Source organism: Oncorhynchus clarkii, chromosome 13, assembly GCF_045791955.1.
Source record: "Oncorhynchus clarkii lewisi isolate Uvic-CL-2024 chromosome 13, UVic_Ocla_1.0, whole genome shotgun sequence".
NCBI classification, from domain to species: Eukaryota; Metazoa; Chordata; class Actinopteri; order Salmoniformes; family Salmonidae; genus Oncorhynchus; species Oncorhynchus clarkii.
The window spans coordinates 33431784-33458419 of NC_092159.1; the positions used below are offsets into that span (position 1 = coordinate 33431784).

At 42.0% G+C, this 26636-nt stretch overlaps 1 protein-coding gene across 1 annotated transcript; it reads right to left on the reverse strand.

Moving 5' to 3' along the window:
• Positions 1-1878: 1878 nt before the first annotated feature.
• On the reverse strand, positions 1879-18315 carry LOC139423883 (chromodomain-helicase-DNA-binding protein Mi-2 homolog). The gene is made up of 15 exons (XM_071175523.1): positions 17846-18315; positions 14119-14293; positions 13648-13875; positions 13312-13431; positions 11530-11663; positions 7450-7497; positions 6943-6991; positions 6208-6411; positions 5351-5490; positions 5086-5154; positions 3132-3259; positions 2886-3003; positions 2629-2703; positions 2398-2541; positions 1879-2169 (listed from the first exon to the last, which is right to left on the reverse strand). The coding sequence occupies exons 1-15, from the start codon at positions 17987-17989 to the stop codon at positions 2056-2058; spliced, it is 1890 nt and encodes a 629-aa protein (XP_071031624.1). The 5' UTR covers positions 17990-18315; the 3' UTR covers positions 1879-2055.
• Positions 18316-26636: the final 8321 nt, after the last annotated feature.

Sequence of the window (26636 nt, forward strand, 5' to 3'; positions counted from 1 at the left end):
TGCCACCACTACTGGGCCGCTGCCCAGCCACGACACACCTGCTCCCCCGGTCTCCTCAGGAAATCCTGGAGCACGGATGTGCTCTCCTCTGCTGCTGGGCTAGGAAGTTGGTAATGGAGGAGCCCTGGGAGGTGAGGCAGGAGAAGCGATGGTGGGCGTCACGGGAGGCAGTGCGACCGGAGCAGGGTTAAACTGTAGAGGGTCTGTGTTATTGGCTATCCTGGAGGATAGTGTCCAAGGGGGTGGAGGGAGGGGAGCGGACAGGGTGGGGGGAGGGATCTGACAAAGGTGTAGAGCGGGAGGGGGGAGGGAATGGGCGTGGGGTATTTGTATTTATTATTGATCCCCTACTCTTCCTGGGGTCCAGCAAAATTAAGGCAGTTTATGCAATTTTTAAAACATTACAATACATTCACAGATTTCACAACACACTGTGTGCCCTCAGGCCCCTACTCCACCACTTCTACATATCTACAGTACTAAATCCATGTGTATGTTTGTGTGTGTGTGTGTGTGTGTGTGTGTGTGTGTGTGTGTGTGTGTGTGTGTGTGTGTGTGTATGCATGCATGTGTCTGTGCAAATGTCTGTGTTGCTTCACAGTCCCCTGTTCCATAACGTGTTTTAAAAAAATATTTTTTATTTATTTTTTAAATCTAATTTAGTGGGAGGTAGGAGGGAACTGGGGTGAGCTTCAGAATGCAGGTGGTGATGGGGTTGTCATGGGGAAGGAGGGGTTTCTGCATGCTGGTTACTAGGGTAGGTTGCTGGTGGTTTCAGTGCCATGGTTTCACCAAGCATGCCATCCATCATCTTATGAGACAGACAGATGGAGAGAGCAAGAGAATGTTGAGATAAATGGGTCTTGTAATGAGGTGTTTTGACTATGACAATGTGGTTCAAATTCACTAGCTAGCTAACCAACTAGCTAACAACTGTCACAATGTATTTGAGAGACAAGGGCTTATTGTGCAGACTAAAATATAGTTTTAATAATCCTATGATCCTTGCCCGGAAGATGCATTTTATTTTGTGATAGCTCATAATTTCAATACAATTATTATCTTTCATTATAGATCATAATAGTATTTTATGAGGTTTCTGTGTTATGCACTATAGCCCATTACCATATATATGATTGAATATTATCTGCTGTTGGCTTGTGTGGATGCATGTATGTGTTATGCAACATAGCTGACTTGAAACATTGTTAAAAGTGTCAGGGCCAGGGGACTTTCTCATGATGGAAAAATACAGAAGACAGGGCACATTCAGAGCGTGGGGTTGCAGAACAAGCCATCTTTTGATAGATAACAGGAGCCAGGTGCGAGATAACGGTATGGAGCATGAGAGCCTGGATGTTCTTCACAGCAACACTTACATCTATCAACAGAAGCGCCAAGAGGCGGGGACCCGCCTGAGCGCCTGCAATAGGCTGAGCAAGTTTAAACCACGCCCAGTCTCTACTGTGATAGGCCAGACGGGTTGGAACTGTCTATCACAGTATAAAGAATACTGTTTTACATACGTAAAAGATATCTTGTCAGTTCTCTGTTTTGCCCTGCGAGGTGGGACAGAGAGCCCTTATATACAAAAATTGTATTTACCACTTATTGCTTAGCTAATAAAAAATACATAGTATACAATCGGTGACTCATTGTCATATTTATCCTGATACCAGATTCGAATTGACGCAACTCTAACCATTTCTAAAGTGGGCAAATACTTTTGAATGTTTCTCCAGTTTTGCCTTTTGCCTCCAACACCTTCACTAGCAACTCAGCTCCGGGTTTGCGGTAGATTCTGCCTATTATCTAATAGTTATCTAGTAGTTCTAAAGTTAAAGTTCCTGTGAGACAAGACTGAAAAATATCCACCCATTTTTGACTGGTAGAACGGTAGAAAGGACTAGATGGAAAATAATGTACATGCATGGAAAATAAGATCTGTACAACTTGGTGTACAAGTCTGTATGAAGGCTGTATAGAAAGACCAGGGCATGGTGAATATTCCCTGTTGTCTCATAGAGAGATAACAGTACAGACTTGATGAAGGCTCTACTGGCTGTTGGATGCAGCTGGATGCTGAAGTTGGATGCTGAATGTACTCTTGAACTCTCTCTCAAATAGATCCTTCAATCTTTCGCCCATTTCACGGAACTCTGCATTATCCTTCAGAAAAAAAAGACACATTTGGATAGAAAACATAACAAACTAGAAATACAATAAATACAAATCATTTAGCCTAATGCAGCTTTGTTATGGATTAAGCAAAGGCACATTGTTAAAGTGTTATTCATGCATTAGCACAAGTAAAGTTGACTAGCATAATTCCAAGACTTTCTTTCAAAATGTTAGCCCTGAGTCTTCACATTGGATACTGCAGTAATGCTGTCTTACCCTGTTAAATGTGGCACAGTTGGTGAAGATAAACATCACGTCAGACACAAAGTGTTGCACTGTTTTGTAGAGATTCTGCTGCAGCTTCTCCACAACCCTGCCCAGCCACATCGGAGTCTTTATCACACTGGTGTAGTTTCTTACCTGGCAATGAAACACAGACGGAGATATGTGAACTTTGATAAGCACACACACACACACACACACAGAGAGAGAACCAAGCAAACTTACATTGATGCAAGGATCTGTCACAAAGATGTTGTCCTCGTCCGCTTTGTACAGACACAGCAGGAGGTACTGACATTCCTGTCAGAGTAAACATGACTGGTCAGAGATGGTTTACATTTCATTCTGAATAATTATTTCATGTCAAGTATATAGTGATGCCTATAATGGACAGACAGACAGATAGGTTGAGTAATTGATTGATTGAAGGAAGTTGGAGGCAATTGGCCCAATTGTAGCAGTCATTAATACAGGCTCCTCACCAGTAGGTGGTCAGAGATTCGGCAAGTCAAGGCTTCCTGGTAGGTCATTTGTTTGGGGTAGCGCCACAACTGACTGGCCCCCAGAACACAGAATGTACACATCCACGTACGATTATCCCTGTGATAACACACATTTCAATAGTGCACAAATTAGCTGACAGCTAAGTTTACCTACACAGAACAGACCTCTCTTGTATCAAATGTATTTCTCCTACTCTCTCATCAACTCTCAACTACTCTTCTCACCCCAGCATAGCGTCATCCACATTAGGAAGATGACATCTCTGATGGAAGGAGCGAGGACACTTATCACAGCATATCAAGCTGCCCTGGCTTCTACAGATGAAGCAGTCGTCATCATTATCTTGATCGTGCTGCCAAGACAGAAGAGATTGGTTAACAATCAAGCACCAACTTCATGTTTGTGTGTTAACGAATTTCGTACAGATTGGTTTTCCACACCCTTGTGTGTAAAACAAGGAGACTCCTTATCACCGATTCTGTTTGCTATGTTTATTAATGATTTGGCCAAATAAATGAAATAGTTAAATACTGGAGTAAGATGTGTTGAAATGCGGATTATATTATTTTGATGGCAGAAACTGAACAAGACTTGCGGAAAATGTTATTATGTGCAGTCAATTGGTGCAAAAGATGGAGAATCCTGATTTTAATTTGTTAGATTTTTTTAATGCATTTTAGAAATCCAAGTACTAAGATAAGTTTTTCAGTTGTGGCGGTGAAGACATTCTTGAGTTTACTAGAAATTATAAATATTTGGGTCTTTATTTTGATGAACATACTGTATGACCACCTTTCAATACGGCACATCTGCCCTGGCTGACTCAGCATGTAGAGCTTTAAGAAAAACAAAAACACTCAAAGATATTGGTTATGCCACATATTCCAAACTTTATCAGACATGTGTGTCCTGTTCTGGACTATTCAGCAAGAGTGTGAGTTGCTAAGAGGTATCTCAAAGCAGAACATATTTTTTAGGTGTCCACAAGTTTGCGCCTATACTGGCAATAATTGGGGACATTGGCTGGAAACCCTATGAGGTGAGATGGAAGGCGTTTATGGTGAGACTTTGGAATAGACTGTTGGATATGCCAATTGCCAGAAAAGTTTTTCAATGGGATCTTTTCACAGGAGGAGCCTGGGCAGCCGAAATGTCAGACCTTTTCCAGCAGTCTGACTGAAAACATTTGAACAAAAATCTATTGTACTTTGTACCACGATATTTACACTTTCCTTAAATATGTGGCTGAGCGATGAGGAGAAACTTAAATGTTTTTTTGTCCATTGTGTATTTCTGTTTGCTGATTTTTTTTATAAAGACTGGAATAAAATAAAAAAAAAAAAAATAAATATATATATATATATATATCTCACGCCCTGGCCATAGAGAGGCTTTTATTCTCTATTTTGGTTAGGCCAGGGTGTGACTAGGGTGGGCATTCTAGTTTCTTTATTTCTATGTTTTGGCCGGGTATGGTTCTCAATCAGGGACAGCTGTCTATCGTTGTCTCTGATTGGGAATCATACTTAGGCAGCCTTTTTTCCCACCTGTGTGTTTTGTGGGTAGTTGTTTTCTGTATAGTTTATGCACCTTACAGAACTGTTTCTTTTTTTCACTTTGTTATTTTGTTCAAGTGTTTTGGTTAATAAAGAATCATGAACACTTACCATGCTGAGTCTTTGGTCAGCTCCTCATTACGATGAGAGCCGTGACAATATAGCAAAGTGCACGTGTGTGTCTGTAGGCCTGTCTCACACTTGAATCTTCTCTTTGTGCGAGACCAGGTTTAAATACCTTCTGTTGAATTTCTCTTTAGTTTTTATAATTTTTACTGATCGAGGGTTATTATTATTGCTTGCATAACCTTATCTACTATTATGTACTGATTTATTTTTTAATTATTTATGCGGTGCGCACTTCGCAGAACACCAGAAGAATTATCACTGAATTATCACTGAATCATTGAAATGTTTGTTATGTGTCAAATAAATCCTGTAAGGGATGGGTTGCCAACTGATGATTTCACACGAAAATGTCATTCATTCATTCCTTATACAGTAATGTTAAGAAACATCTTGGAATTTCATTTTTACAACTGAAGCATTTGTTTAACCAATGTGATTGGCTGATTGGTAAGTGGGTGCCACCATATTCCTGAGGGTGGAGGGGGAAACTTACCCGGTCTTTGACCGTGGAGCTGCACAGCTTGCACTTACACAGGAGAGAGTGGATGTGCAAGAGCTTACTCTGAAAATTAGAAACAAACAAAGACAGTAGTAGTACTAAAAATGTTTTTGAAGAAGGGAAACCTTTTCCTCACAGGTCCTTAAAGACCTGCCAGACTATCTTAAGCCATTCCTAGTACAGTAGGTTGGTAAGTGCCAAACACACTTCTCTCTCTCATCTCTTTTCCTCACTCTCTCTGTTCTCTTTCCCTCTGTACCTCGATGAGGACGCTGAGTGGTTTCCCGTCACACTGGATGTCTTTCTTCCAGGAGGGATCTTCCAGAGCTGACCCCTCCGTCACAAACTTTATCGGGGTCATCCAGCACTGCTCCGTACGGATGCTCTTTCCACACGACCCTGGGGCAACAGAAAAGATAAGGGCAAAAGGAAAAACTCAAATTAAACCCTATTATAATCCTTGTATAAATCCAATATGGGTCACTACAACTGACTAGAGTGACATAGGGCTATGGAAAAAGAACCTGTAGTGTATTACCGACAATAGCGAAAATTGGTAATTTACATTTATTTTTACAGGGACATTTTCATTGAAAGTGCCAGTTTTAGACAGTCAGCAAATGTTCAACTGTAGTCGTTGGGCAGTACAGACAGACAATGAACACATACAGAGCAGAGAGCAACATATGACAACTAACACTTAGAACGCAGACAGACAGAGCAATGACACAAAAAGCAACCAAACAAAAGACAGAAAATGAACAAACAATATCTACACACCTCACAAACTACAGACAGGTTGTGTGTTGCACAGTTCCGTGTGTCTGAAAGCAGTGAGATCCAGACATGGGAAGCTCTCACAGTGAAAGCCGTTTGACTGAATGTGCTTTTCCTGAAGGGAACTACACACTCACCTCTCATGGCCTTGTGGATCAGCTGAAATGGGTTTTCTGCTTGATAAAAGCACTAAGTGGGGGCGGTATTTGAGGTGTAGCCAGAGAAAGAGGGTTGCCAACATGTAAAAGTGTCTCCAGTACCTCCAATAGGTTTGGAGACATGGCAATAGCTATAGGATTTTCTTATGTTTATTAAACCTTGAGAGAATAAAATATGTACCTGATGCAAACCGATCCTTATGTAGCATTCCATTGATGGCTCCACAGGTGACTTTGAAGACACACTTTTTCACAACACCATGGCTGACTCCTGTACTGCTCTCTCCTCCAGCAGTATTTGCCTGCTCTCCTCTCTCTCCTTCCTCTCTTTCCTGCTCAGCTTCTTTTTCTTCCTCCTCACCATCATCCTCCTCCTCCTCAGATCCTGAAGTAAAGATAAACAAAGACGTTTAGGGTCAAAAACCTTATAGCAACTGTGACGACCCTCCCACTCTGTCTGCCGTATTCTCTCTTTGTTCTTGTTTCCTTATTAGGATGCCGGTGGGCGGAGTTGGGAGGGTCGTCAGCTACATGGGAAACACCTGGGCCCGGGTGTGTCCCAGGATAAATAGACTTCTTCCACATTCATTGGGGAGACTCTCTCCATGCAGACACAGACAGATTTGGTTTGTTTGCATTGGCACCGTTCAACACCCCTAATTATCACATGTACACACGCGACCACTCACTTACACTACTGACTAAACACAAACCATTGTTAATTGTATTTACTTTACTTCAGTTAATAAATATATTTTGTTATTCTTTATCTCCACGTTGTCTCCCTTGTCTCCACGTTGTCTCCGGTTTGTGACACAACAAAAACACATGGTTAGAGAGAAGTCATCCCCTTTACCAGATAGTCATGTTTAAAGGATTCAGAAAGATTCCATTGAGTTGTGATTGGTGTACATACCTGTGATTGAGCCCGCTGATTGGTTGGAGGGAAACAGTGCTCTCTTGGCCTAGAAAGGAGAAAATAGACAGACCAGTTGTACATATATCAGTCACATAATAGACTCTTCTTTATCTAATATGGTAAGGTGACTTACATTCATAAACAACATGTATTCAGATGCTATGACGACGCAGCACTTTCTTTGCATTTTCAATGGTCCCACATCTTTCCATGCCCAGTATGGTATAAGCCTCTACTTACAAAAACCGAATTGCCATGATGTGTTACCGTTCTATTAATTCGTGAGGACCTGGATTATATTTGGTTTATAAAGGCAAGGATCTATTTTTTTTATTCAGTTATTATAAAGTCATTTTTTTACATAGAATGATGTGGGTGAACTGTTATATAGATATACAGTATGATGTGGATGTAGTAAGCATTTGAGGGCATTTGCACAACTAAATAGTCTAATTAAATTTGTTGATCCAGATGATGTGGTATATTGAAAGATTGGTCTCATACCTGTGCACTCTTTCTTCTTTTAAAGTCTGGTGAAGTTAAATGGCCTTCCTGAGGTGGGTAGGATGGTGATGGGGGGGAGTAGAGAAAGGGAGACAGACATTGCTTTTTAGTGTTGAATGACATATCAGTGAAATATCTGTACAGTTAGTTTCTTTACAGAAAAACAAAAAGGATATAATGTATAGCTATAGTTTGTTGCTCCGTCTGGCCCAATTTTCTGGTATATGTAATGATAAACCGATATGCTGTGGTAAGATTAGGGGAGACCGGGGGTGGTTGTCTCACGGGTTGGTTGTCACCGTGCTAATTACTACCAATCTAAATGGCGCTGTGTAATGTTTAAGTTAAAATGTGTGAATTCTTCGACAGAACTCATTCACCTGGCCAATTCATGTCAGCACGACAAAACATTGAGGTGAGGGGAATTTATGTTTCGTATAGGTACAAGGGGGAAAAAAGTGTGATATTTCTTCGTAAATGTTTTAATTATGGGAATATCCATGAACAGGTAGGTACGTTTGTTGAAAACATGAAAGGGAGAGCTATATTTCAAACCTATTTCTGAGTCTCTAGGTCAAGCTACGTGAACTAGCATCTTAAATGATTTAGTCGTTATCCCAGTTTATCGATTTACTTATGGCCCTGCCTACACCGAACGATTTTACAAATAAAATCTATGAACAAAAAAATATTCCACTTTATTTGGAATGGTAAGCAAGGCAAAATTAAACATGCCTATTTATATAATGAATATGAATTCGGGGGCTGAAATGATTAAATATTAAAGCATTGAACCTCTCTGTCACATGGATGACGCTGGAGAGACAAAGCAGGTAAGGGGAGTCAAACATTTAAGAAATAACGGACGAGGAATGAGACAGGAACAGCGTCAGCATAAAAGAAAACAAAGACAAAAAACAATCAATGCAGAAGCCGGGAACAGAGCTGGGGAACTGACAAATATAGGAGAGGTAATAACAAGTGATGAGTGAGTCCAGGTGAGTCCAATATCGCTGATGCGCGTGACGAGGGAAGGCAGGTGTGCGTAATGGATGATAGGAGCGCGTGATGTTGGGCAGCCTGGCGCCCTCAAGCGCTAAGGGGGGAGAGCAGGAGCAGACGTTACAGTACCCCCCCCCACCCGGGAGAACCGGCCGAGACATGGACGCTGGGCAAGCCGGGTGGGGTGTGGAAGCCCAACGAACCGGCAGGAGCGTGAGAGCCTGGTGAGCCGGCTGAGGCATGGAAGCCCGACGATCCGGCTGAGGCCAGCCTTTAGCCTAGCGTATTTACTTCACACAAAGTTGGCATGAATTCAAAGCACACGCATAATTGACACTGCCGGTCTGCACATGCGACCCGAATGCAGTTAATAAACCCTACAGGAAATCCCTACAGTATAGCCTATAAAAGAAAGTGTGCCTCTTGAGCTGTCATTGTGACTCTTCAGAGAGTCACAAATTTGATAGGTCTATGCACAATTCACTACATATGCGTCTCTATTCACAGACATGAAGTCTGTTAGCCTTTTCCCTCATGCCTCTGAATTGTTATCTTCTCCTGTCCTAAAGCCTAGGCTATTTTCCTATCCAGTCCCTATCCCACTGAAACCCCAAATCCTGACTCGTGTCACGCATTAAAAATTCTTAACTTAATTTGGTGACACATAGGTTGCATTCTGAAAGCACGTCTCTCGCCTACGCATGTCAAAATACCGTTATAACATGTCCCCTCTTCTCTGCGCTGTCTCATACTTACTGCCCATATGAGAACTTCGGTACAGAATGTGTGATCAACAAATGATATGAGAGTAGATATGGATATTAAGATACCTTGATATTTAAACTATTTGCACTCTTCAAAATAGTTATCCATGAGCTGATCTGGTCATCAACGGATCATCAACAAGACTTAGCCAAAATATTCTGACATTCGTTTATTATTAGGTAATCTAGCAAGCTTAGCAACGATGGTCATTTGAATTCTCATTTGACTGCCATTTGTATGATTTGACGACGCTATGGTCGGGATGTGCTCTGTGCGTCCTGAGTGCGCTCTGTGTCGTGAATTAATTGAGGAACATGATAACGCTCAGAATTTATGAACGGCCTGCTTTGCAATTCACAACAATGTCATTGGCGATCAAAGACCATTCTATGAAGGCGTCACTACAGATCCGGGTTTGAATCCTGGGCTGTGTTGCAGCCAGCCGCAACCGGGAGACCCATGAGACGACACACAATTAGCCCAGCGTCGTCTGGGATAGGGGAAGGTTTGGCCAGCTGGGATGTCCTTGTCCCATCGCGCTCTAGCGACTGTGGTGGCCGGGCGCATGCACGCTTACTTCAGGTCACCAGCTGTACGGTGTTTCCTCCGACACATTGGTGCGACTGGCTTCCGGGTTAAGCGAGCAGTGTGTCAAGAAGCAGTATGGCTTGGCGGGTCGTGTTTCGGAGGACGCGTGGCTCTCGACCTTTGCCTCTCCCGAGACCGTACGGGAGTTGCAGCGATGGGACAAGACTGTAACTACCAATTGGATGTCACGAAATTGGGGAGAAAAAAATTGATAAAATCAATTAAAAGTTGTTTGTATGTGTGTGTCAAGGAGTCAGTGTAAGTATGTGTGAATGTGTGGGTCCAGGTCCAGGTTGTGTGCATAGAATTAGTGCAAGAGTGGTATTGCAAAAAAAAGGGTCAATGCAGGTAGTCTGAGGGCACATGCCAAATTTTTTCAGCCTCCTCAGGGGGAAGAGGCATTGTCGTGCACTCTTCATGACTGTGTTGGTGTGTTTGGACCATGATAGATCCTTAGTGGTGTGGACACCGAGGAACTTGAAGCTCAGGACCGGCTCCACTACAGCCCTGTCGATGTGAATGGGGGTGTGCTTGGCCTTCCATTTATAGTAGTCCACGATGAGTGTCCTTTGTCTTGCTGACGTTGAAGGAGAGATTGTTGTTCTAGCACTACACTGCAAGGTCTCTGATCTCCTCCCTATAGGTTATCTCAACGACGTTGGTGATCAGGCCTACTACCGTTGTGCTGTCGGCAAACTTAATGACGGTGTTGGAGTCGTGCATGGTCACGCAGTCGTGGGTGAACAGGGAGTACAGGAGGGGATTAGCACACTCCCGTGAGGTGCCCTGGTCTTTAGGGTCAGCGTTGCAGATGTGTTGTTGCCTACCCTTACCACCTGGGCGCGTCCATCAGGAAGTCCAAGATCCAGTTGCAGAGGGAGGTGTTCTGTCCCAGGGTACCTAGCTTAGTGATGAGCTTCGAGGGTACTATGGTGTCGAACTCTGAGCTGTAGTCAATGAACAGCATTCTCAAGTAGGTGTTCCTTTTGTCCAAGTGGGAAAGGGCAGTGTGGAGTGCGATTGAGACTGCGTCATCTGTGGATCTGTTGAGGCGGTATGCGAATTGGAGTGGGTCCAGTGTGTCTGGGATGATGGTGTTGATGTGATCCATGACCAGCCTTTCAAAGCATTTCATGGCTACAGATGTGTTATACTGGGCGATAGTCATTTAGACAGGTTACCTTGGCGTTCTTGGGCACAGGGACTATGATGGTCTGATTGAAGATACGTAGGTATTACAGACTGGGTCAGGGAGAGGTTGAAAATGTCAGTGAACACACTTGCCAGCTGGTCAGTGCAAGCTCTGAGTACGCACCCTGTGGCCTTGGGAATGTTAACCTGTTTAAAGGTCTTACAGTGACTCCATGTTGGAATTAGATATGAAGATAAAAAGGGTCAGTCCATATTTCAACCCAAGACCTCTGTGTTTCTCCTAATATTGAAAATAGTTTTGTAAGATATACTGGTGCTGAAAAATACACACAAGAGTAAAAAGTGTGACAACCAACCCCAGTCTCCCCTATATGATATTGTATATGATACAGACTATATGATACAGACCTATATATATCCCAGAGTGTAGTGTATGGCAACATTGTCCAAATGACATAGGCCTGATTAGAGTATGAAAAGTGACCACGCTGTTCAACTTTCCTGTGTTATCACGTCTGGTTGAATTGTGTTTTTAAAATGGTCAAATAAATTAGATCAAAATATATGCTGTACCTGGATCAGTTTTTCCAGAGTGGTGTCTCTACAGCGGATACTGTACTTCCAGTTCTTGCGGCTCTTCTTCCCCCCAAACTCCTCAAAGCCACTTGGGGTGAACCAGCGACCCTGGGCCACAATGCACTTCTCCCCTGAGCCAAACCAATAAGGAAGTCAGACATCAACCAGCAACCCTGAACCACAATGCACCTCTCCCCTGAGACAATCCAATGAGGAAGTCAGACATCATACACACCACCACAAATTAAAACCATGCAAAGTCAAATAGACTGTGGTACACATGTGCCTGACAGTGATTGAAACCTGGGTCTCCTGCACATCACAATACTGTGTTAACCCACTAAAGGCTATGCACTAGATCTGGGCCCGTATTCACAAAGGGTCTCAGAGTGGAACATTTATTGTAAGTGCTGATGGGTAAAAAATAAAAGCTATCCTTAATCATAAAAGTCACACCTAATCAACAGATTTTTAGGACACCTGTCCTAACAAGTTAAGAGTTACCAGCAGGTGTCTTGATAATAGAAAAATGCAGCGAATCAGTGGTTCCTGCGCCACATGCAATTACTTTGGAGTTGTTAAAATAATGTTTTGATATTTCTGCTGTATATGATCAATCCATAAATGATCTAGACCTACTGTACATATAACAGTATCTCTTGAGCATTTGACAATGATTTCACATGAGGCCAATTCCACAAGTATATGCCTAAATACTTATAAACACTAGGCTAATAAATAAACAAGTTTTTCTTTTGATTATTTATTTATTCACATCATGTCAATTTTAAGTTATCCAACATCACTTTGTTAAAAAAATCTGTTTAAATTGGGCATGCCTATAAATTGGGCAATTGATGGCATCTACGGCTTATGTTAAATTTGATTGTGTTCGATGAAAATGATAGACCTTTCAAACATTGTTTACAACGTTGTATGCAACATTATCTGCAAGTGACTTGATGCCTTGTGTGCCAAAGCGATTCAGAGTTGTTAAATGGGAGTGACGAGTGTGTTGATATAACGGTAATATTGTCAAAATCACACTTTAAACAACCATCAGAATTGGTTCAAAAAAAATATGCATGCCAACATATTAGAGTAGGCAACAGTGGATGCTGTTGAGGGGAGGACGGCTCATAATAATGGCTGAACGGTGCGAATGGAATGGCATCAAACAGATGGAAACCATGTGTTTGATGTTTTTAATACCATTCCAATCATTCCACTCCAGCCATTACCATGAGCCCGTTCTCCCCAATTAAGATGCCACCAACCTCCTGTGGTAGGCAATGTGATATCCAACTTTTTACCATTGCAACATTTGATGTAGGCTACAGTCACATTCACCATGGTTTTTATTTTTATTTTTACCTTTATTTAACTAGGCAAGTCAGTTAAGAACAAATTCTTATGTTCAATGACGGCCTAGGAACAGTGGGTTAACTTCCTGTTCAGGGGCAGAACAACTGATTTGTACCTTGTCAGCTCGGGGATTTGAACTTGCAACCTTTTGGTTACTAGTCCAACGCTCTAACTGTGTTACCTATAGAGTTAACAGGCAAGGACTGACCATCCATGCTATTAACAATATAGCTTTAACCATGTTTTGAGGGTATTCTTCAAGAATCAATGGGCACAAATCATAAATGTGTAAGTCCAAAAATGTATGTAGCAACCGCAGATTGCCACTTTTAAGGTCTCAGGCAAGGTTATTCAGCCAAACCACATCCATCATTACACACAAACACATCATATAAAGTCCTTGTTATGACCTACCTTTGGCCAGCTTGTCCCTGTTGAGCATGCCTTCTTTGTCCCCACAGGTGACTGGGAGCTGGCTCTTGTAGATTGGCCAGGTCCAGATGTCAGCTTTCTCCCCCTTCCTGAAAGGTGAGCCTGCATGGGAACACATTGGGGACAGTCATTAAGATTTGACTTGAAATAAAAAATGTATATATTTCACCCCGCCAAAACAATAAACCTACTTCCTACCCTATGAATTCAAGAGTCAATATTTACTCAAGAAAATGTCTGTTTGAAGTTAGAGGTACTTTAGACTTTCCTACTCAAGGCCTCCTCTTTTCCCCAAGGGAACATAAGCCGGGGACTCACAGTATTTGAGCCTCTGGACTTTCCTCTTCTGACTGGGGGTGGACTGGGTGGATGTGCTGGGCTGCTCCTCCTCCGCACTCGCACTTCTCTTTTTCTGTTTCCTCTTTTTCCTTCCTGTCTTCTCCTCCTCCTCCTCTCCTCCTTCCGCTGAAGCCTTTTTCTTCTTCTTATCCTCCTCCTCTTCATTCTCCACCTTCTCTGGCAGTTTCTCATAGAATGTGAATGACCCTACAAGGGATTGGTGGCAACATTGAGCAAACCATGCAACCTAATTCATGTAAACCAAATAAATAATTATTAGAAATACAAATTAGACAGGGCTTTGAACCTCAACTTCAAAGTACCCACCATTGAGACTACATTTATATTATACTAGGAGTTAGAATTATATATAGATATTAGCCTATCCATACAAATGCAATAATAAGGCAATAATAAGAGAGTAATAAGAGTGAAGGCTCCAGAACTGACCGTCCAGCAGGCGGTTTCGTAGCAGGCGTAACGTGGGGTACTGCTGCAGGAGGTGATCCCTGAACACACAGTTCCAGAACACCTTAATGCTGTCGGGCCTCTCTGCCTCCACCCAGTCCAACACCCGGTACACACCCTTCTCCCTCAGCTCCTTACTCCTAATCAAAATCAGCTTCTGCAGGAGGGGTCAAATGGGGGTTAACACATTTTGGCTGGAGTAGAGTGATAGACTTGATTCTCTAGAAGCAACTACCATCCCAATCAGTTCATGTGACAGACAGGAATTCATGGACATATTACTAATCAATGATCATCAACTCCAATGTCCACTTTTACAATAACATTCACAATAACGTGTTATTTATATTTTTTGTACCCAGCTAGTAATAGGAGAGTGAATGGTCTTAGTGTACATAGTACACTCTTAGAATTAGTGTTGAACCGATGAACCCTGGAGAACCTCAAGGAACCTCTAGCGGTCAAACCGGGAAATGATTACAATTGTTTTCAAATCAAATCAAACCAAATTGTATTAGTCACATGCGCCGAATACAACGGGTATAGACCTTGTTCTCCAAATAGAATTTTAGAGTTTTTAAATTGTATAGAAATGCAGTAAATGAGCTTCAACCTTTTTTTTATGTCTAAAACTCAGATCCTGGCTACGGCCCTTCACATCAGCTCCAGTACTCCTACAAACCGGGTCTATACACTAGTCCCAATACTAATATAAACTGGATCTACACCTACATATCTCAGCACAAATACCCATATGAACCAGGTTCGATACTCTGATAAACGAGGTACACTTGTGACTATTCAGCAATACTTACGTAAGGCCTACCATTGTGTAAATTACACTAAACAAACCTATTGGCAATACATATTTGATAAGTTATTACATTAATTCAGTGTATGGGTCTATACATGGCCAATATTTTACAGTCAAAATCACTGCTTTAAACAAATGTAAAGGCTAATGGATAATGGTAAAATCATCTGTAAAATAATCTTAATCAAGTATATCCATAACTACAGGGAGCATCATGGATGCAACACTGGATGCAACATATTTTGAGGCGCACCTTGTAAGAGGCTATATTTATTGCATCCGTGATTGACAATGCTGTACCAATTTAACTCGTATGTGGTTATAGTGTCCCATCAATGTATGTATAGGGGACAGATTGGAGTGGCAGCTAGTCTTAAACCTTAAATGGTTGAGCAAAAGGCATTTGCCATGTCCTTTTGGTCTGCTTTGCCCTGAAGTTGCTGACAATTTGGACTGCAAGTGATATAAAACACTAGTGATGGGAAACCGATGCTTTCTGAAGGCTTTGGCGCTTTCACCAAAATGTGCCGAAAAACGGATCTTCATTATCAGTTCACAATGCACATTAGTGACATCTGCTGGTTAACAATAAACAGCAGCGTATGATTATCAGAGAGACGTTGTTTTAATCCACTGCTATCATCTGAACTCTGTGGCGCGGCGGTAAATTGTGGCTTCAGTAGCCTATCAGTTGGAATACCAGCTTCGCATCTTTACTGTTTTTCAAAAACGGAATCTATGGCATTATTTAAGATGCTTAAGACAGAAACGTATACTATACTAAATAAATACAAATATTTGAATAGTGCAGAAAGTGTTTCACATAAAACCATTTTCAAAATAGGATTCCATCTGTGAATGATAGGATTCCTCACAACCCTGAATGTTCTCTACTCTAACAGGTAAGCTGACAGGCAGCTGAAACTTTTTGTACAAAATCCTAACTATATTTGAAAGTACGTGTCTAGTACAGGTCGATGTTTGAAAGCAGCTTGGAATCAAAGACGGCACCAGAACCACAGAGAAATCAGTGGGATTTCATTTTTTGTAACACGCGGTCTGAAAAAGCATGTGACGAGATGAAGCTTCGGACGTCATTGATGACGCACCCGTGAAAAAGTGATACACACATCAGCACACAACTTCGAAGTAGCTGCTTAGCGATTTCGGCACATGCCTCGGAGCTCAGGTATCAAACGTAACACTATAAAACACCAAATATTAATGCATATGCTTTAGGGGAGAGTGGGGTAAGTTGAGCATTTTTTTACATTCAGCACCACTCCGTCAAGGGAAATATAGTGTTCTTTCTAACAAAGATATCTACATATATTTCAGGATGTTGTGTATCCCCGGGACATAATCAGAATTCAGGAAATCATTACAATTTTGAAAACATAGCTAGTCACAAAAAAGTGGTCTCTTGGCACAATTTACGAGGTGAGGTGAGCTGCGGAACAGGGTAAGTTAAGCCTCCTAAAAATATCTACTGAATGAAATATTGCCACTACCTTTTTAAAACCATGTCAATCTTTATTTCCCAAACACAATTCGCAATCACTTTTTGTCTTTTAATAATTTGAATCACCTTTTAACACAGGTTTAACACCTAACAAACACTTTTTTTAAAACACTTTTAGCATAGGCTAGGCCCTATTGTTGCCTCATATGCCAGCAATAATGCCTTGCATTACACCTGGGAAGAAAACACTTCAATTTGCTCAACTTGCCATTGGCTCAACTTACCCGATGGGAAACATTTTGACTATTGCCCACACAGCTACAAGGATGCACTTTTATGCTAGGTTTAGGATCTCATATTGAAGCTTATAGAGACTCCAACTGATGTACAGAACAATCTTATAATGATCTACTTTGGTTCAGATAAAAGCATCATGATACCTCTAACACAATAAATGTATTTGACTTGGTGAAAATCTGTTTTTTGGAAATAACTTGCTTACCACTTTCTTCCTTCACAGACACCATCAGATGATGACCTCTTCCTAAGTATTTGGTAAAATCTTTCACCAATCCCTTGTAATTACAGTAAAATACTATGAAATTCAAACCCTCACCTCAATAAATGTAATTCATTCATCCAATCATTAATTCCTTTCGATGATGGTAGCATTTACAGTATAGGCCTAATACAGTAAATTTTACAGTATTGTACTGTGTCATTACACAGTACTTGCTATGATACTGTATTTATATTACAGTAGGTGTACTTTAATATTAAATACAACATTTTACTTGCCACGAGCTGTATATAATTTACTGTCAAATTCATGATGACCCCTTCAAAGTAAATTAAGGCACATAATTATTATTATTTTTAAATTGGCTAACTAGGCAAGTCAGTTAAGAACACATTCTTATTTACAATGACTGCCTACACAGGCCAAACCCGGACGAGGCTGAGCCAATTGTGCCGCCCTATGGGACTCCCAAACACGGCCGGTTGTGATATAGCCTGGAATCGAACCAGGGTGTCTGTAGTGATGCCTTTAGACCTCTGAACCACTAGGGAGTTAATGTAAACTAGACCCTTTAAACATGAAACTAAATATGAAAACATTTCAACAATGTAGTTGTTTTTTTAAACTGTTGAATACAGACTTCTGGTGTAAAAGTAGGTCTAAACCTTGGAGATTTATCCTTGTCTTGTGACCATTTTGAGAAATCTAAATGAAACTTCTCTGAATCATACTTCATACTTCCTTAATAATGCATAATATATGACTTATTTGTTAAGTACAGTTTTAATTTATTTCAAGCCTGTAAAGTAGGACCTACAAAAGTTTGTTTCGGTATTGTGACCGATGGGATTAAATTGAGCCTTTGATTGGGCAGTTATGTCTATAGAAATTTGGCGGTCTCTACTGCTCTCACCTTGTACATGTTCTCCGGAATGAGGTGGTGGTCACGAAGCTGGTTAAGAAATGTGTGTGGTTGCACCATGCACGACATCTCTGTCCTACTACAGCGTAAAAACTGCAGTAACTGCTTATCTGTCAGAAAAGCCAACGGGTCCATTGGCGCCGATCGCAACTGTAGTTCAACTCTTCAATTCAGTTTTCTTTGTTGAAAAAAATCCAATATTTACCAGGTCACTGAATATATTAACAGTTTAATAATTAATGAACAGGTTAAAATTGGGTTGCACGTATAGATTCATAAATGAAAGTATGATTGTAGGCTATTTACGTTTCAATTTCAGGCCCAGGGTGAAATGATTCATTCAGACGATAGACGCGCAAAAGCAATCGAGACGAAAATAGGCTACATTCCAGTTTGGACGATGGACGTAATCAAAAAAGTTTTCAGTTGTAGGCCTACAGCATGTTGCTATTGTTATTTTCGAAGATAAAATAGATCTCCCGCCTGCACTGAAACCCACTTCAAGTGGCGTTTGGAAAGTGAAAACGCTCATGTGACCGGCCGATCCCGGCCGCCATAGGCGAGACCACAAAATTGCCGCCCCTTATCAGAATAGTCCCAGTAAGCAAAATTACGTTAAAAAGACGTCTACAATACGTATTTTCAAGATGTCGAAGTTAGGTTCATTGTAGGTTCTCAATGAAAGGTGAAAATACGCATTTATCAAAATGTATTTGTCACGTGCGCCGAATACAGACCATACTGCATAACTGCTTACTTACAAGCCCTTAACCAACAGTGCAGTTTTTAAGTAAAAAATAGGTATTCAGGTAAACAATAGATAAGTAAAGAAAGAAAAAAAACAGTCAAAAATAACAGTAGCGAGGCTATATACAGGTGGTACCGGTACAGAATCAATGTGAGGGTGCACTGGTTAGTCGGGCTATTTGAGGTAATATGTACATGTAGGATTAGTTAAAGTGACTATGCATAGATGATCAACAGAGAGTAGCAGCAGCATAAAAGAGGGGTTGGCAGGGGGACGACGACACAATGCATATTCCTGGTAGCCATGGCCATAGCCATTTCATTAGTGGTTCATTTTCGGGTTCTGAATGAAAGTTGAAAATACATCATTTTTTATACGTCTACGTTTGAGCCAAATCAAGGCTGGTCCAGATGGCACCAAAAAAGACAACTGGACAAGACCAAAAAAAGTAATCCAAAAGGCATCAGTGTCGGTCAGTGCTTACTGAGGTATAGTGTCACCTGAAATTGAATTTTAGGAATGCTCATCTATGTGGTAGGCTCATCATTTGTAAAACACACACAAAAAAGACTGCAGGTCCGGACAAAAACAACAAAAAAAGACGTCAAGAAGACGTTGGCCCGTGCTCACTGGGGTGTAGCCTACCATGTCCACAAGCAATGGAATTTTATGAATGCCCATTGATATGGTAGACCCACAGTTTGTAAAGCAGGCCTTTGCATTGGCTTTATTAGTCGAAAGCGATATTTAAACTCTGAATATCAGCTACCCAACTAATCCTGAGCCTATTTGCAATGTGTTGACACTTCGGGAAATGCAGAAGTATTTCCTTTTTCAATAAAAAACAATACATGGATACAAACTTGAAACCACTGAGCATGACAATTTAGCCCATGGGATGAAACTAATGGACAGCAGTTGTGAGTTGCCTGACGGTCCATTCCATATGGTCAATTTTACTTTTACCTGTCCTGTTTTTAGGACATGTTGTTTGTTAACATGTCAGCGCATTTTTTATTTGATTGGGCGCCATTTTGGTTAGGCTATTTGATCGAAGAAACCTAATGTAAAAAGTTTCCATCTCATTGCAGTTTCATACACTACAGAAAAGGACACATACTCATTCTACCATATATCTGCTACACAATTTATGTTAAATTCGTTTTTTGCGTCTCCATCAGCACCCTGGAGATGCAGGCTGGGAATGGATAAGATAAATATTTTGCATCCCTGCCTTTGACAAAGTGAACATTGCTTGTCACAGGGCGGCATCAGCGCTCACCTGAAAAGCCCATATGCCACTGGTCGAGAGAAATTGTCATTGTTTTTGGGCAGAATTATGTAAAGGTTTTATGTGTTGTTGGAGGTACAACTTGGTCAGTTTAGCTTTAAAAAAAATGCCGCCCTTGTCAATCTGCCGCCATAGACCTAATGAGCGGGTCGGCAGGTTTCAGACGTCCCTCCCACAAACAGAGCAATACAATCGCACACTCAATTCGTGCAAATATGTTTTTAAAAGTATTTCAGCAGATTTGGTGCATTTTTATTTGTTTTTTGTGTGGCTTAATTCGTGTGAAAATAATTTTTTGCCCGACTTCATTCCGAGGAAAATACATTTTTGGGGGGCAAACTTCAGAACAATCTTATGAAAGTTATTAGAGCAATGGTGTTCTACACTGCCTTTTTTGTGTGTCCCACATTATTTATATAAAAACGTGTTATTAACAACCCAATATTGTTAATCAACCAGGTTGTCACAGAAATAATTATAATATAATAGTAGCCTTACAATGTTTTTTATTTTATTACACCCAGTACCGTTTTCTATGCCTGTTTTCGCTTAATACTTTGTGATACTGGTGCGCTTGTAGACAGAAAGGTAATTGTTTTTGTGGTATCGATGAAGGTATTTTATTAGGGAATGGGGATCCATTTTTATGATGGGAAATTATTATACACACACCCGCACACAAACACTTACACACATATAAACACACTTTGTTAGTACTCATGTTATAGCCAACTCTTGACTTTTGTATGAATTGTTTTTTTATGAAATATTTGTATCTAGTGGTCATGTATTCATTATCTTTAACTGGTTAAATGTTTGTAGTTTGCATGTTTCAGTAATGATTAACATGCTTATATTTTGCATTTTTATACATGTATTTCCACTGAAGAAAGCAATAATTAATCAACACACTACTGTAAATAAATGGACACTAGCTGTTATAATTTGGAAATTGCTCTCCGGAAACAAATTGTGAGAAATGCTCAGTCTGAAGCCATTCGGCTGTGGGTTTCACAGCCCTATAATAATTACACAAGTTATATCCCCTTAAAAAGTGTTTATTTACAACATATGGGGGTATAAGATGTTGGAAATATTGGCATAGGAGAGTCTGAAATTAAGTAAATACCCTAACCCTAAGCTATGTTCAATGTCAGCAGCAAATTCCAGTGAGAAATGTTCAGTCTGAAGCCATTGGGCTATGGGTTTCACAGCCCTATAATAATGATGCAAGTTATTTCAGCTTTAAAATGGGTATAACATGTTGGGCAAAGGGTATAAGAGAGTCTGACATATAACCCCTAACTTGAGTTCAGTCATCACCAAAGAGATCCAAGAGGGGCCTAGCTTTGTCCTTCATGACTGGGAAAGGCCTCAATTCTGATCTCATTAGATCAAATCAGAAGAGGATGGATTAACAGTGATTCATATTACTGGTTTGCATCCTAAAAAAGGATAGTTGTGTTTTTCTGCATAACACACTAACATTATTTGTCTACCCATATGATGTGGATCATTGTCAGGTTATTTGATATTTATACCATGGGTGGGTCTAATCCTGAATGCTGATTGGTTAAAACCGTATTCCAGCCGGTGTCTATTCCACAAGTTAACACCGGCTAAATCTATGATGTTGAAATTACCATTTACTCTGTTCCATCTGACTGCACAATCCACGCTTCTCATTAGCCCAGCCAAGCAACTTATACACTTGATCTCCACTATAAAAGCATCTAGACTTTCTCACATTTCCTTTAGACTAACATTTCGTTTTCAAAAGCTGAGATTTGTGTAAACATATCTGTCAGTCTCTCCGACATTTGCAACATTGTTTCAATATTCAAATTCAATCTCCAGCTGTCCCATAGTAATTAACGTGTTGGGAGTCGAGACGAGACAGACAGGCAGCGTTTCTCAGCCAGTGAAAATCATGAATCAGCTGGCATAATTTTTATGGATATATACAAAGAAATTAAACGTCAATTGAAAAAAGGTTAAAAAAAACGAAATGAAGTGCAGCTAGTTTGCAGTCTTTCCAGCTTCAGTTTGAAGTGATTGTGTTGTTGGCTAGCTCCTCTGAACAAGTGTCCTATGCCATTTTCTATGCTATGCGAAATCACGCCTCATTAGCTCATTGTTATGGATGCATCCAAATAAATGTCACTAGAAAACAGCTTAAACAAATGCAAATGCAGCTACTTTGCTGTTATTCTAGCTGCATGTGATTGTAAGTTAGCTGTAGTTGGCTAGCTAGCAAGCAAGGGATAAGAAAGTTGCCAGCCAGTACGGCAATGAACCATTTAGAACGAACGACTGGGTCGCGTCCATAGATACAGAACAAAAAGACTGAAGGACTGGGTCGGGTCTCTGGCAACCAAACCGATAGAACGGATGACCAGCCGGCTTGGGTAGCAACCCTAGATTTGTGTTGGGACTATATCTTGTGGAAGGATGAAATAGTATGAATAAATTTATCAAAATAACGTTTTTAATGAAAATATGTCAATCATTATTTGAATATGTTGGTAACCCTGTCACATCCTGATCTGTTTCACCTGTCTTTGTGCTTGTCTCCACCTCCCTCCAGGTGTCGCCCATCTTCCCCATTATCCCCAGGGTATTTATACCTGTGTTTTCTTTTTGTCTGTTGCCAGTTCGTTTTATTTTGTCAAGCCTACCAGCGGTTTTCCCGTGCTCCTGTCTTTCTCTAGTTCCTGTTTTCCCAGTTTTGACCATTCTGACTGCCATGACTCTGAGCTTGCCTGCCGTTCTGTACCTTGTCACTCCAACCTGGATTACTGACCTCTGCCTGCCCTGAGCCCGCCTGCCATTCAGTACTTTTCGGACTCTGCTCTGGATTACTGACTTCTGCCTGCCCTTGACCTGACGTTTGCCTCCCCCCATGTTTTTGTAATAAACCTTTGAAACTGTCTGCATCTGGGTCTTCTCCTGAGCCTTGACAAACCCGTTGTATAAAAGTGATAATGCCCTCGAAAGCCGGTGTTTGGAGGATATATATGCATGGTTTGCCGGCCCTCGACTGGCATTATTACTTCAATCACCTCTCCATTATCACTTAAATACGCTTCAGTAACAAAAGAACACCATGGTTGTAATAACACTTTAAACAGGTCATTTGTACATGTGTAGAATGTGTTTGTTTTGGGTCTACACTGGTAAGTTAACTTAGAAAATGTCTAGTCACAGAGGAATTTCTTCTGAATAACTGGTCAGGGCATACATAGCACTTTCCATTCAGATTCAGGCAAGTTTGATGTAAGGCTTGATCACACCTGCAGTGATTACTACTATCCGTCACACCCATTGTTGCTTATCAATTGTTCACTATATATGTCAATGTAATTACACCCAACACAATGTTGAAAAATTGAATGCTTCCCACCACTAGATCACATAACTAACTATATGTGAGCTGGATGTGATCTCAATGCTGCCACCAATGTAGTGGAAGAAAGTGAAAGCTGCAACAGGGACTCTAACCAGGGCTCATACATGGCAAAGTGAGCTCTAACGGCCGTTGCCATGAAACCTAGTAGGCCTCTGAGCAGAGGCAGTAGGCCTACAATGCTGGAATAAGGCTTGTTACAATAGCTTAATAAGTATATAACATGATTGACACAACGGTAATAATCATCATGAAACATCCTTGGAAGTGCCATAAGTGTAAGCCAACATAATTAATTATTCGACATTAACCCGTTTAACTGAATTGGTATGGCTTAATTGATCATAGTCCAAAGTCATTATAGTTGTAAATACCATGCAGTTACACTAGGAGAATTTAAACCAAACAGATTTGTTTTGCAAGTCTCCTGTTTCCCCACATTTACTGATTAATTTTCCATCATGAAAATGTATCCCATACCCCAATCAAATGCCTTCATCGATACAACAATACCATGATACTGACAAACACAGCTATTTATTCCAATATTATGGCAACCCCCATAAAATCCGACATAGCACCAGTATCCCAAAGTATTAAGCGAAAACATGCATAGAAACAGCATTGGCATTAATAAAAAAAATAACAAAATGTAAGGTAACTAATATAAGTATTTAGAAGACAAACTGGTTGATTAACAATATTGGGTTGTTAACACGTTTGTTTACTGATATAAATAAATGTGGGACACAAAAGGGCAGTGAAGAACACCATTGCTCCAATAACTTAAAAAGATTGAAAAGCATGTTGGGGAATAATCAGAATAGTTGGGTAACATAGATAAGATGTTTTATTTTCATTATATGCTTGTGAGTTACTTCTCATCAGAATGTATCTTGTAGTACTATAGTGGTGGCCATTTGCAGTTATCTGTTCTCTGTCATGGGGTCATGTCACGTTCCTTTATTTCCTTTGTTTTGTATTTATTTAGTATGGTCAGGGCGTGAGTTGGGGTGGGCAGTCTATGTTTGTTTTTCTATGATTTGGGGATTTGTATGTTTCGGCCTAGTATGGTTCTCAATCAGAGGCATGCGTCATTAGTTGTCTCTGATTGAGAATCATACTTAGGTAGCCTGGGTTTGACTGTTTGCTGGTGGGTGATTGTCTATGTTGATTGCTTGTGTCATCACAGTTCTCATTTAGCTTCACGGTCATTATTTGTTTATTGTTTTGTATAGTGTGTTTCAGTGTTCAGTGTTTTCTTTATTAAATTTCATCATGAACACATACCACGCCGCATTTTGGTCCTCTGATCCTTCTCGCTTCTCCTCTTCAGATGAAGAGGAGGACGCCCGTGACAGAATCACCCACCAACCAAGGACCAAGCGGCGTGATAAAAGACAGCGACGACAGCAGCAGCAGCAACAACAGCGGCCAGCATCACAGGACTCCTGGACATGGGAGGAGATATTGAACGGAGAGGGACCCTGGGCACAGGCTGGGGGGGGCACACGAGGTGTGGGGCTAAGACAGGTAGCAGACCTGAGCTGAACTCCTCATGCTTATTATAAGCAGCGCGTTAATGGTCAGGCACCGTGTTATGCGGTTAAGCGCACGGTGTCGCCAATACGTGCCCATAGCCCGGTGCGCTATAGGGCAGCCCCCCGAAAGTGTCATGCGAGTGTGGGCATCGAGCCAAGGCGTATGGTGCCTGCTCAGCGTGTCTGGTCGCTGGTACGCAGTTTTGGTCCAGGGTATCCTGCGCCGGCTCTGCGTACTGTGTCTCCGGGGCGCTGGGAGGGTGCAGTGCGTCCTATGCCTGCGCTCCGCTCGTGCCGGGCAAATGTGGGAGTGGAGCCTAAGGGAGAGGTGCGCGTAGTAGGCACTAGGTCTCCCGTGCTTAACCACAGGTTCAACCTGTGCCTGCACTCTGGAGGGTCCGGGCTAGAGCAGTGATCCAGCCTGGGGGAGTGGTGCCAAGGCTGCGCACCAGAGCTCCAGTGCTCCCCCACAGCCCGGTCCTTCAGGTGCCTCCTCCTAACACCAAGCCTCCTGGAGGTCTCCCCAGCCTGGTGGGTCCGGTGGCAGCCCCACGCACCAGGCTGTCTCTCTGTCTCCTCCCTACAGGTGTTCCCGCCTGTCCGGCACTGCCAGAGCTTCCGCCCCTCAGTCCAGAGGCGCCAGAGCTCCTCCATCCAGCGCTGCCAGAGCTTTCCTCCTCTCCAGCGCTGCCGGAGTCTTCAGTCTGCCCAGCGCCGCCTGGGCTACCCGTCTGCCCAGCGCCATCACAGCCGCCAGTCTGCAAGGAGCCACCAGTGCCGCCAGTCTGCAAGGAGCCGCCAGTGCCGCCAGTCTGCAAGGAGCCGCCAGTGCCGCCAGTCTGCAAGGAGCCGCCAGTGCCGCCAGTCTGCAAGGAGTCGCCAGTGCCGCCAGTCTGCAAGGAGCCGCCAGTGCCGCCAGTCTGCAAGGAGCCGCCAGTGCCGCCAGTCTGCAAGGAGCCGCCAGTGCCGCCAGTCTGCAAGGAGCCGCCAGTGCCGCCAGTCTGCAAGGAGCCGCCAGTGCCGCCAGTCAGCCAGGAGCCACCAGTGCCGGCAGTCAGCCAGGATCCGCAAGAGCCGCCAGTCAGCCAGGATCCGCCAGAGCCGCCATTCAGCCAGGATCCGCCAGAGCCGCCATTCAGCCAGGATCCGCCAGAGCCGCCATTCAGCCAGGATCCGCCAGAGCCGCCATTCAGCCAGGATCCGCCAGAGCCGCCATTCAGCCAGGATCCGCCAGAGCCGCCATTCAGCCAGGATCCGCCAGAGCCGCCATTCAGCCAGGATCCCCCAGAGCCGCCATTCAGCCAGGATCCGCCAGAGCCACCATTCAGCCAGGATCCGCCAGAGCCGCTGTTACAGGAATTAAATAACTCTGTTTTAACACCCAATTAAAATTAAACACTCTGTCAATTGATAAGGATTTGTAAGACCCTTATTTTATAGTAATGGACAGAGCCCAGTCTTAAAATCAAACAGCAGATTTTGTTCACGAGAGTACTGAACATGATACAGTTTACCACAGGTTATAAACTGAAAATGATGTCATTAGTTTTCGAACTGTCCCGTCTCTTCTCCCACCCTGGTACAAAGGCAGTATCTCAAGCCTTCCCACATCGTCTCCCTACCAATTTAATATAATTTATGACTGAGCAAAGGTCTTCCTGTGTTGATAAGCATTCTAGCCAGTCTGAAGATATAGTTCATTCATTTCTACCAAGGAACAGACAGTCATTGTTCTAATTCTTGATTATATTTACACACATTATATTCAGTACTAGGATTAAGAAAGAAAATTCATG